The sequence below is a fragment of the Centruroides sculpturatus genome, unplaced genomic scaffold (assembly GCF_000671375.1).
Source record: "Centruroides sculpturatus isolate CEXI.00-Female unplaced genomic scaffold, Cexi_2.0 scaffold1193, whole genome shotgun sequence".
In the NCBI taxonomy this organism is placed as follows: domain Eukaryota; kingdom Metazoa; phylum Arthropoda; class Arachnida; order Scorpiones; family Buthidae; genus Centruroides; species Centruroides sculpturatus.
In genome coordinates, this window is record NW_019385473.1 from 106,583 (window position 1) to 118,668 (window position 12,086).

Consider the following 12,086-nt stretch of genomic DNA (forward strand, 5'->3'; position numbering starts at 1 on the left):
TATTTTTAAATACTGTATAAAAGGACCCCATACAAACCTCATGGAAAGTGGGTTCCAGTGGATTTGGCTTAATCTTTGGTATTTTATAGTTCTAGTGGTTCTGATCAAAAGTTGTCGTAGGAAAAGTCAAAAACTGTCCATTTTTTGACCTTTTTTTTTTATCCCAAACTACTTGAGAATTGATCAGAAAGTAAGTTTAAATTAAATTTTACTTTCTGATCAACTTTTACCACATAATTTGTTATATTTATTATAAAAGAGCTTTTTGTCTTTAATATTGTTGAAACAGAACTCAAACACTAATAGTAGAGATAACAAAGACTTATCAGACTGCTACTGTTAAAATAGCACTTTCAGAATAAAGTAATAAAGTTGGATTCTGATGATAGAAGTGTCATTTTGATGTCACCAGAGCAGTGTGATAAGTCTTTGTTATCTCTACTATGGTATTTGAGATATTGGTTGTTATCTCTACTCTAGTATTTGAGATATTGGTTGTTATCTTTATTTTATACAGCTAAATATATTTTAATAAATAATGTCCTGATAAGCATTCTTCAAGATTGAAAACAAAAATCATTGGCTGCCAAATCTGAACTGCAAGGAAAATTGTGTTCATTTTCCAATGAAAAGTTTTGAATTTAATATATGTGCAGTCACTGTCATGGAGTAGAATTATACTATTGCTACAGAGATCAGAATAAAACAACTCATAACCCTATTTAATTAATGCCAAATGATCTGCTGAATTATTGGGCTATTTTTAGGCTGTTAATGGTTAGTTACTAATTAAGTTGACTAGAGTTAGACAGATTGCTGTCATCTCATATTAATTTTAATAATTAAAGTAATTTTTTAAATTTAGAAATTTATTGTATCTACTTAACTCTAGTCAAATTAATTAGTAACTAATCATTAACATAGCCCAAAAATAGCCTGATAATTTGGCAGATTATTTAGCATTAAAGGTTAGAATGTTCTTCTATACACACAAATCCACATACTTATAATTCTTGGACTCAAATGAAATCAGTTTTCCAAATGAGTTATTATGTTGAACTGTCACATCTGTTTTTTCTTCACATTTTGAATTATTTGACTGTGAACACTATTGCTTCCTAACATATGTATCAAAAGTGTTTTAATTTCAAAAAGTTTAGTGTTAGAAAATAAGTTTATATAAAAACCAAATAGGATTTGTGTGTGTACACAAATCCTATTTGGTCATTTTGATATTACCAGTACCATATACATACATATATATATATATATATACACTTTTTTAAAATAGTAATTTATATTTAATGTTCTTTTCAGGTCACTGTGAATTTAGCTGGTCATGATGTACTTGGTTCTTATGGCTACTTGTTCATTTTATTACCTGTGATGATTTTATATAATTTTATCAAGAGTTTAAAACATTTGGCTTGGAGTTCAACAATTGCAAATGTATTGCAATTATTTGGTCTTTGCAGTATATTCTACAATATTGTTCAGAAGCTTCCACCTACGTCTTCACGACCTGCTTTTGCACCTCTTTCAAAATTGCCTCTATTCTTTGGGACTGCTATATATTCATTTGAAGGAATTGGTGTTGTAAGTATTAACTTTTATTATGAAAGTATGCAGCTTCTATATTATAATTTGATTGTATCTCTGATGCTATATCTAATTGCAATATTATCATATTAAACAAGTTCAAATTTTTATAAGTAAATTTCATTTATTATTGGTTTTTCTGTATTGACTATTTCCATAAATAAGTTACTTCCAAAAATAAACCCATTTGAGAGTTTGATGGTAAAGCAGTAAAGGCATTATTTTGCTTCTCTAGGGATTCCAGTATCAAATCCAAGTGGAGAACTCCAGAAATTTTTTCAGATTGTTGTAGATATATCAGACCTTATTCTTCACCATTCAGTCACCTTTGATGAGGGTCTGGTCAAATCCACAATGGGCCTAGAAATAATGCCCTCTTAGTATCCACAGATCTAAAAGTAAACATTTTACGATTAGAAGTAAATTATCATAAACCTAATATAAACCAAAAGTAACTGCAAGTGACAGATACAAAATATCAAATTTTGGGAAACTGTCTCAAGATCTGCTAGCTGAGTTAACTTAATAGTTGTTAGTAATTTTGAAATTTTTTGTATGATGAAAACAATGAATGCATTTAACTTCATGTTATTTCTCAGACACATCTGATACTTTGCAAAACTTCCAATACACATTATGTTAATCTGTGAAAGTTTATTAAATGTGAGTTTCTACTATAGTTAATCTAAAAGAACAATTTTTGCAATTAGATGGTTAATTTCATAATTCCAACTTGCCAAACTTTTGGACTACATTTATATTAATTATAACATTGTATTAATTTCAAATTCTCAATAAGTAACATTTACAGTTTCTGCTTTATTGTATATTGAAACAGAAATTGCAAATGTTATGAAGAATAAAGCTACATACTGTATCTCAGACCATATGTAACAGTCAACACTACTACTGAGAATGAACTAAACACTGAAAATATTTCCTAGTGCTTTTGAGTCTTCTCAGCTCTAGTAAAGCAGGAACTGTATGTAATTACTACTACATTTATACTAACTTATTAATTAAAAATATTGAATTTGCATCAAAGTTAGACAGATGGTAGCCTATCTTGTTAATATTATTAGAAATTATTTTTTAATTCAGTTAAATAAATTAGAAAATTCTGGAATAAAAAAATTTACATAATGGGATTTTAAATAGCAATTTTTTTGCTTACCATATAGATGTATTTACACTGATATTACCTGGATCTTCATCCAGTTTTTCTTATAGATAAATATTAATTTGAACTATATAATCATAAAAGTTGTCATACTGACACCATCTATACTCATGGCTTTTTTTGGCTCTCAGCTGCATTTGGACTCATTTTTGATGTTATATATCCAGGGTGGCCAAGCTCCTTGATAGTCCGAGCCATTTTTCAAAATTTGAAATTTTTCGCGATCCGCAATTAAATACATATTAAAAAGGTATGCAAAAAAATTCCAGATTAGGAATTATATCCGTAGCAAGAGTGATACAAATTGTTTCCTCCAGAGCACAATGTCAACTGTCCGTTGCAAATTCAAAATCGATCTGGAGTCGGGCGATAACGGACGATTACGCCACTGTTTATGTTCGTTCTTGCAGTTTTCGATGAGTCATATCATTCTTAACTTGGACGGAAATGAAATTTGTTACAACGTTGCACTTAGTCTTTCATATTTGTTGTTAGTAATTTAAAAGACATTTTGAAACACATACGGAACGATAATAATTTTTAAAAATATAATAACACAAAAATGGAACTCGGGTACATTTATCGAGAGCCACAAATAATCCTTCAAAGAGCCGCATGTGGCTCGCGAGCCGCAGGTTGGCCACCCCTGTTATATATAAACATAGCCAAAAACGAGAAGTTTAGATTTGACTAATTAATTTGAACTTCAATTGCTTATTCTTTCACACAATCACATTAATTTTTAAAATTTAATATATTATTTCCCTGTTTAACTGTTAGCCTTCCAAAAATCTGAATACTCCAAATGTTGCATAAGATTTTTATCATGTAAAACTTTAATAGATTTCTCATATATATGCATATTAAATTTAAATAAATCAGCAATTTTTATCATCATCAATATGTAATAATGGTACTGGCATTGCAGAACTAAGTTTATGTGACAACCACCCAATCAAATTGATTATGTTAACAAGACATTTATACTTGTTATTTGTGTTACACAATTGTGTTAATTTCTTGATCCATCAAATGTTATGAATAACCAATAAAATTAAAATTTTTAAAGCAAGCAAGAATAAGATAATAGCATAAATACAACATTATTTTGAATATATAATTTTTAATGCAGTAGTTTTAAGATCAGATAGTGAAACAAAAGTTAAAAATAAACTTTACCTTACATTTTAATGAAAGAATAATTATATTTTGAATAATTTCCATTAAGAACTCCATGTATAATAATTTTGCTTCTGTAAAATGTTCCAACAAAATTTTTCAGAAAATAATTTTAATATAAATTTTAGGTTCTTCCATTAGAAAATGATATGAAAACTCCTGAAGATTTTGGAGGCTGGACAGGTGTTTTGAATACTGGTATGGTTCTTGTTGCTTGTCTTTATACTGCAATTGGATTTTATGGCTATTTAAAATTTGGTCCACAAGTTGATGGAAATATTGCAAACAGTCTTGAGCATACTCCGTAAGAACATTTTTAAAAATTTTAATAAATACATATTTTATAAGATTACAATATAATATAAATGCATTTTAATAAGTATTATTATTATTTACATTGGTACTGATTTATATCAGTAGTTGCATTTGACAGTTTAAACTATTAAATGCAATTGATTTTGATTTTTTTTAAATTGTTCTAATGTGATTGAACAGCATGTTTTACAGTAATGTAACTGACAGGACTTTCAGAATAATAATTGGTACTAGTAATTTTATTTGCAAAATTAAATTATCCATAATAACTGGTTGTGTTTATCAGTTCATCTCAATCCACATGCACTACAAATTTAATATAAAAAAAAACAAATATTTTTAATTGTTTCAGCAATCATCTTCAGGTTTACATTAATTAATAATATAGAACAATGCATGGAATAAACTTCATAAATTCAAATTACTCTACGGAATATACAGGTAGGCCTCCTACAATGCGGTAGATATGTTCCTTGAAAATACCACGTTGTGAGAAATCGCGTTATAGGAGACACCAACTCAATACAAAAACTGGGATTCGGTACTAAAAAGAGAAAAACTTGGCATTTGAATGGCGTTTTTTTGAATTTTTCAAACCAGCCATTGGTTGCCACGAATTTAACACTAGTTTCATCAGCTGACCAGTGGCAAAGCATAGTGGGGGCGACACTTTTAAGGGGTGGCAAAATTTCACAATAAATAATAATAATATCTTGTAAAAATTTGAACCATTTCATTTCATATTTTTGTCGCACCTACGATTCGGATCGATTGAAATGAGCACGGAATTCTTCATTATTTATTCTGTGACGAAACTGAATTTTAGTCTTTTAAATTGAGATACCTAAATAAGGGGGCAGCAAAATTTTCCTCCGCCCCGGGCGGCTGACACCCACGCTACATCACTGCAGCTGACGACTGTCCCATTTGTTTTAAATAATCAAATATTTTTAAGGCTTTGTGTTTAAGTGCAGTTTTATTTAAAGGCAACCATTTCTTGTTCATATCTTCTACTCATAATATTAGCGCTTCTTCCATTTTTTACATTATAGATGCTCTCGGACTAGCAACATTTTTTGCAAGAATAAATGATCCGGATGCGACCAAATTTCTAATCTTTTCTCCCGATTGCTTAATCCACCGAATAGTCGACTCATTTAAATTAAAATGCCTACTAATATCAGCTATCTGCTCTTGATTTTTAATTCAATCCAAAATTTCTATCTTTGAAGAGTTATAAATTACCTTTTTAACGACTGTCTTTTCGTTCGGCATTGTTATGGCTAAAATTTTTTCAATCAGTTTTGTGGACAGTAAAAATCTCAAAAAATAACTTTTCTTCACTATGTTTTTAAAAATATACACCCAATAGAAGTTTATACTGTGTTTTGGACCATTTTTGCTGTCCTCACTTATTGAAACAGTATAAATGATGGAAAATTTAGTGATATATTTGAGTGTTTACGGTAACTAATACACATCTGTCTAGAAACTGGTCTTCCCCTGAAACATTCAAGGAAATAAATAACACGCCAACGTCGACAAACAGCTGTTTTCAAAGACTTTTAGCTCTGTATACCGAACTGTGGCTCGTATCACGTGATCCGTTGCAATTTTTCTGTTATGTGAAAGATAATTCGTTTCTAAATACCATAAACCGCGTTGTAAAAGTACTGTGTTGTAAGAAAATTACTGCATTTTTCCAACCGCGTTGGAGCGAAAACACTTTGTAAAGGTACCGCGTTGTAAAAGGCCTACCTGTACTACATAACAGATAAATCCAATCTACAATGGCATATCTAAAAGAAATAAACTTATATAAAGAACTCTAGGATATACAATAGAATGATTGACATGTCTCAATGTCCATTTGGTCTTTTAATAACTGTCAAGACCTGGCACTCTTTAGCCTATCTAGGACCTTGTGCCACAAAATTCAACTAACCAACCAATTCAGTTGAATTGACAATATACATGGAAATGACAAATGGAATTTGTTTTCTAATTGGTCATTTCCATGTATATTGTGATGCCTATTCCCAAAGCCAAGAAGATTTATATTTTTTTTATATTCTAATTTGTATATAAAAATAAATTTTATTATTATTTAAATAATATAAAAAAATTTTTTTATCACTTTAAATGACAATTTCCATATGGATAATAATGCATTAATATCTTTGTAATTGATGGTCCTGAAAACATTTATTTTTTAAAATTAAATTTGTAGTGTGTGCACTGGATTTTTGTTGTTGTGTGAACTGAAAAAATAAATTATACTATATGCAAAAATTTTTTCTTGTGTGTTATCAGATAATTTATTCAATAATCAATAATTATTAAAGTTCAAAATTTATTTGATAACATATATATTGACATAATAAAAAATTTAATCATTTAATAATTTTTGTTTTATTACAGATTTAATGAGGTTGTAAGATTATTGTTTGCTATAGCAATTTTTTTGTCATATGCATTACAAATGTATGTACCACTCCAAATAATATGGCCATGGCTGAAAGAAAAAGCAAATTTAGAAAGAAGATATTCTCCAAAAACTGTTAATATTATTGAATACTGTTTTAGGGCATTTCTCGTTATTTGTACATGTAAGTTATAATTATTTTAAATTTATTTAAAATAATGAATACTCAGTCTTTAATCATGTGTACAAGGTGTTAAAGATATATAAATAATTTCATTTCAGTTTCATTGGCTGCAGCTGTTAATGATTTGAAGTATTTTATTTCACTTGTTGGAGCAGTAGCAAGTAGTTCATTAGCTTTAATTTTTCCAGCAAGTTTGGAACTAATAACTTATTGGAGTACAGATATAAGTAAGTTTTAAAAAAGTAAAAATGATTGTAAATATTAAATTTATTACATTTATAAAATTTGTATTTTAGGAAATCTTAGAATAAATTTTAGAATGAAGCATAAAATCTCTCAAAAATTTTATCATTGAAAATGTTTATTAAAAAATTTAAGTGGCATCTATTATGGTAGTGAAATATTTTATAATACAGTATATTCATAGAGCAGTGTTCCTTAACAGGGGGACCGTAAGAAGTTTGCCGGGGACCGCCAAATTATGCAAAATTCCTTCAGAATATAATAAAAAGAAAATTGATGTATAACCGAATATCATATTGAAAAGTAAAATAAGAAAGATGAAGTTGTTGTATTTAGTTTTTTTATTTATTTCTTATTTTTTCCTACATACAACTTTGTTAGTACAGAAGAAATAAATGTAAATATGCTACTTACACTGCACTATTTACTTCTGTTATTTCAAAGTAATTCTAAAAAGCTATTAAAACTATTAATGCTTGGAATTTTGCATACAAATTCGTGCAGAAAATCCTCCCGTTTCCAACAGCAATACAAAATTTGCTGTCTTTCGCAAGTGCCTGCCTTTTTGTATTTTTGAATATTTTTTGTTTTTTCTATGAATTTTTAAATGTTTCTTATTTTATTTTTTGTTAAAAATTAATGAGCTTTTATGTTTAATTGTGGAGTTTGAATGTTATTTAAATAGATGTAAAACATAACTTTATTATTTTATTATTTATTATATAAAAAAATAAAGCAATAATAAAAAAATCAATTTATTATAGATAATTTAACAAATATAAATTATTATTAAAAAATGGGGGTCACAAAAAAATTATGAAATATTTGGTGGGTTGCGAGTATAAAAAGGTTAAGAACCACTGTCATAGAGTATTGATATGTATGATAGTAAATATTTTAATGAGAAAAGATATAGTTTGAAATAAAAGTAATAAAATATATTTCTATACAAAGTTATCTCTGTTTGCTAACATATGGTGAGTTGTGTTCCAAGGCCTGAGCTTGGCCTTATTTCTTCCTTTTTTGTTTACTTTCTCAACCAACATTTCAGTTTCTTTTCATTACTTAACTATACTGCACAATCAATATATGGATTGATATTTTCTATATGCAGATTTTTTAAGATATTCTTCTGATTATTCAATGTATTTTTTTTTTCTTTTTATCTGTCTTTATGTTGGCTATATTCAATGATGTAAAAGAATGAAGTAGTGTGTTTAAATGCTTAGATGGGATAGTAGAGAAGTTACCTGACTAATCTTGTGTAAGAGGAGGAAGCTGTAATTTTAAAAGATGGATTTACAGAAAAAAAAATTAAATATGGAAGTAAGAAATAGTCTTAGAATTAAAACATTCAATATTTTCTGTATCTAATATATAAGATTTATATGTTACTGTGATAGCCAGCTAACACACAATGTTCTGGTTTTTACTAAGAAAATAAATAATGATAGGAATGGGAATATCAGAGTAATAGAGAATTAGAGATATAAGCTGTTTTATGAAATTTAGGGAACTAAATTAGAAACTGCTTAGAGTAAAAGTTACTAATTTAAAATTGATAGTTGTATTACTGTTAGTAAGACTGTTTATAAACTAAAACTTTATTTTTTGCTCTGTGAGCATTAAGAGAGCCCTTTTTTCCAATTGTAGGTTCAGTCAGGCCTTAATGGAGGTAACAGGGCCTGATATATCAGGGATTTATTACCTCTAAAAAATTCTTGAGGTTACATACCAAGATTCAAACCCAAGACTCCTAGAGCAATAGATTGACACCTCATCTACCTCAGCCATCTTAATTGTTCACTAAAATTTATTCTTTATGATCTCTGATTATATCTTTGATAGTTTGAATTACTAACCAAATTGTTGATCATTGATATGATCATTGGAATAGTTATGATAAGCTTTGCATCTGATGCAAAACTTTAGCTGTAACTAATTATTCCATGTTATCAATGATGAAAACAGGTTATTCTATAGATTAGGAAGAAAATATATTATATATATAGCATAATGAAAATATATTATGTTGTGTGAAATGTCTTAGATCTATGTTTAGAATGTTTAATTTTTATTCTGTTTTCACAATTATTAAAAACATTAGTTCTTGTAAATGTTTAATCTAATTTATAAAACATGGATGTTTAATTGTATTGAATAGCTTTCTTTTAATAATTTTGTTATAAACATGTAATAATTATTACATTTTTCAAATTATCAAAATTATTAAAAGAAAGCTATTCAATACAATTAGACAATACAATGAGTTAATATTCTATATCAATAATAATAATGTTAACTTTTGTGATATTCTATATAAAAAAATAATCATCATCTAAAATTTTCAGCTAAAAGGAAATATACCATAATGGTTTTCAAGGATGTCTTTATTATACTATTTGGTGTTGCTGGATTTCTTACTGGAACATATGCTAGTGTTGATGGGATTATCAACTGTGTCATCTTAAAACACAACTGTGAGTCAGATTAATGGAAATGTTTGGCTAGTATCACACAAACATTGTTGTTAGCACAAATTCCATAAATTATTTTAAAAAAAATTAACATGTTCATTTTAAATTTTTAAAAAAGTTAATACAAAACTTAGTAAATTTATGGTTTTATTTATAAGGACTCTACGAAGAGTTTTTATTTAAATAAGGAATGCAGATTTTACTTATTTAAAATTATATATATATACACACACATATTTTATGTATAAATGTATATATTTAAAAATCTATCTGTAATAGAAAAATTACAATATACTGTATATAAACTTAATCCTTCTGGATAGATAAAATTATTGATATATAAATTAGTATGTAATGTTGCCATGCAACTTGAGATTTTTATCATAAACCATGTGTTCTGTATCAACTAGTATATTGTTTTAAGATCTTTCTTTTTCTCACTGCCAGATGTGTAAAAGGAAGATATTTTATAATTGTAAAATTTAGTCCAAGTGCTTCCATAATGAAAAAATTCAAAATAGTTGTGCCTTAATTAAAACTTCAATATTAAAATTAAATTTAAGTTTTGACATTCCTTTAAACAGACTTATATTCAGTTTTTGTTCATATGGGACCAGATTCTGATCTGTAACATATGTATTATTTATATGATATATATAATTTGTGTATTTTCTATACTATTTTATTGTATATTTTATGAAAAGCATTATTTAAAAATGTTATTTATGCACAAAAGTATTGTTTCTTACAATTGTGATATTGAACAGTTAAAATTTAAAAGAAAATTATTTGTAACATTTTATAATTAGAATCCTGTAAACTAAATCAAAAAAATGTGTAATTATTGTATATTAATGTTTTAACAAATTGTATTTGAATCGATCTAAGAATGAAATTAAAATAAGTGAATTTTTATTTGTGCTTGCTTTTTTTAATTATCAAGTTAGAAAATCACTATTCATTTCATTAATATTTTCATTTACTTCATACAAAACATTAGATTCTATATTATACTACATTAAGTTAATATGTATATTTTTATGTAAATTTAAGTGTAAAATAAGGCAGAAAAATAAAATGTTTTTCTGAGATTAAAATATAAATATTAGTAGGAGGATTTCAATAACACAGCAAAAATTATGCAGATTTTTATGAAACATATAACTTGTTTATATATTTATATATATTATAATATANATTTATATAAAAATGTATTTTGAGATATTTTCAGACATTAATGTTGTCTGCTTTAATCTCTCAAAATAACGATGATAACCATTTTCTGATTATCTTCTTTTTAATGATAGGTTTTTTTTAAATATTCAAATAACTTTATTTCTGAAAACCAATTAATTTTGTATGGAAATTCTTGTCAATAATGGAATTTGGAATCCTTTTGGACAGTAGAATTCATACATAACTTACTTTTTGTAAATTTAATACTTTGTTCAAATCAATCAATTTTCAGTTGTAACTTCCAAGATGATAGTAACTTTTAAGTGAATTCTGAGATTTATCTATGAGTCCACACATTGAAAATAAAATCCTGTTTGTTAATTTTGTAATTCTTGTGAGTCTAATAGTATTTTAAAGCATTTTACTATCATTTAATAGTTAAGAGGAAAATAATTTTATTTCAAACTCATAATTAGGATATAAATTTGTTAGAAGAGTCAGCTGAAGTTTCCTTAAATTTAGCAAACAATATTATTTAATTTAGTACAAGGTTTTTTTTATCCTATGCATGGAAAAGATAGTAAACAAAGAAATAAATTATCAAATATATAAAGCAAACAACATAAACAATATTATGTCTTAAAACACATAAAATAAATTAAGATATGAACAACTCAATAACAAGAGGAAACTAATAAATGAAAGTGTAACATAAGTTACAGGCTGACATATTTCATATAATTCATTTTATTTTAAAAAGTGATTGAATTGACAATTTTTGAAATATTTTCCATTCCATCTTTATTATACTAAGAGTACATTCTTGTTACAAGGGTTTAAAACAATTGATTTTGGCTTTAAAATTTTCATATCTTGTTGTTCAAATGTTGATCACATATAACATTGACAATAATCTAAGATGATGCTTGATTGTATGAATAATTATTTAAAATAATTTTAAAATATGACTTTCAAACAATAAAGTAACAATAATTCTAAGTGATATTTTTAAAGGAAATTATTTTCAAAATGTTGATTTCATCTTGTTTACTTTGCTAATGTAAAAATTTTCAAAAATTACAAAATGATTAGTATATATCAATTAAAAATGAATTGTAAGCAAATTAAAATTTCTCCCTTCTTCACCAGATATCATCTTTTAAATAAACACACTATTAATGTTAATTAAATGCAAACACAAATCAATGTTTAAACAATTCTTGTAAACCTGTTCAAGCTACTGTTGTACATACACTTCAAATTTTAACATTTTAAATGAAAATTGTCCATTGTAGAATTATAGAATAA

At 26.6% G+C, this 12,086-nt stretch overlaps 1 protein-coding gene across 5 annotated transcripts in view; it reads left to right on the forward strand.

Annotated features, from left to right (window-relative positions):
- The window catches only part of LOC111639300 (proton-coupled amino acid transporter 1-like), a 44,458-nt gene extending 34,669 nt beyond the window's left edge, over positions 1 to 9,789 (forward strand). For 4 of the 5 annotated variants that reach the window (XM_023385148.1, XM_023385149.1, XM_023385150.1 and 1 more), the window contains 5 exons: positions 1,318 to 1,596; positions 4,087 to 4,262; positions 6,695 to 6,882; positions 6,981 to 7,109; positions 9,477 to 9,789. In XM_023385148.1, coding sequence (XP_023240916.1) covers positions 1,318 to 1,596; positions 4,087 to 4,262; positions 6,695 to 6,882; positions 6,981 to 7,109; positions 9,477 to 9,619 — 915 coding nt within the window. In that variant the 3' untranslated portion in view covers positions 9,620 to 9,789. Of the gene's footprint in view, positions 1 to 1,317; positions 1,597 to 4,086; positions 4,263 to 6,694; positions 6,883 to 6,980; positions 7,110 to 7,327; positions 7,392 to 9,476 lie in introns of those variants that run through there. The other variant, XM_023385153.1, reaches the window with a different exon arrangement.
- The last annotated feature ends 2,297 nt before the right edge of the window (positions 9,790 to 12,086 follow it).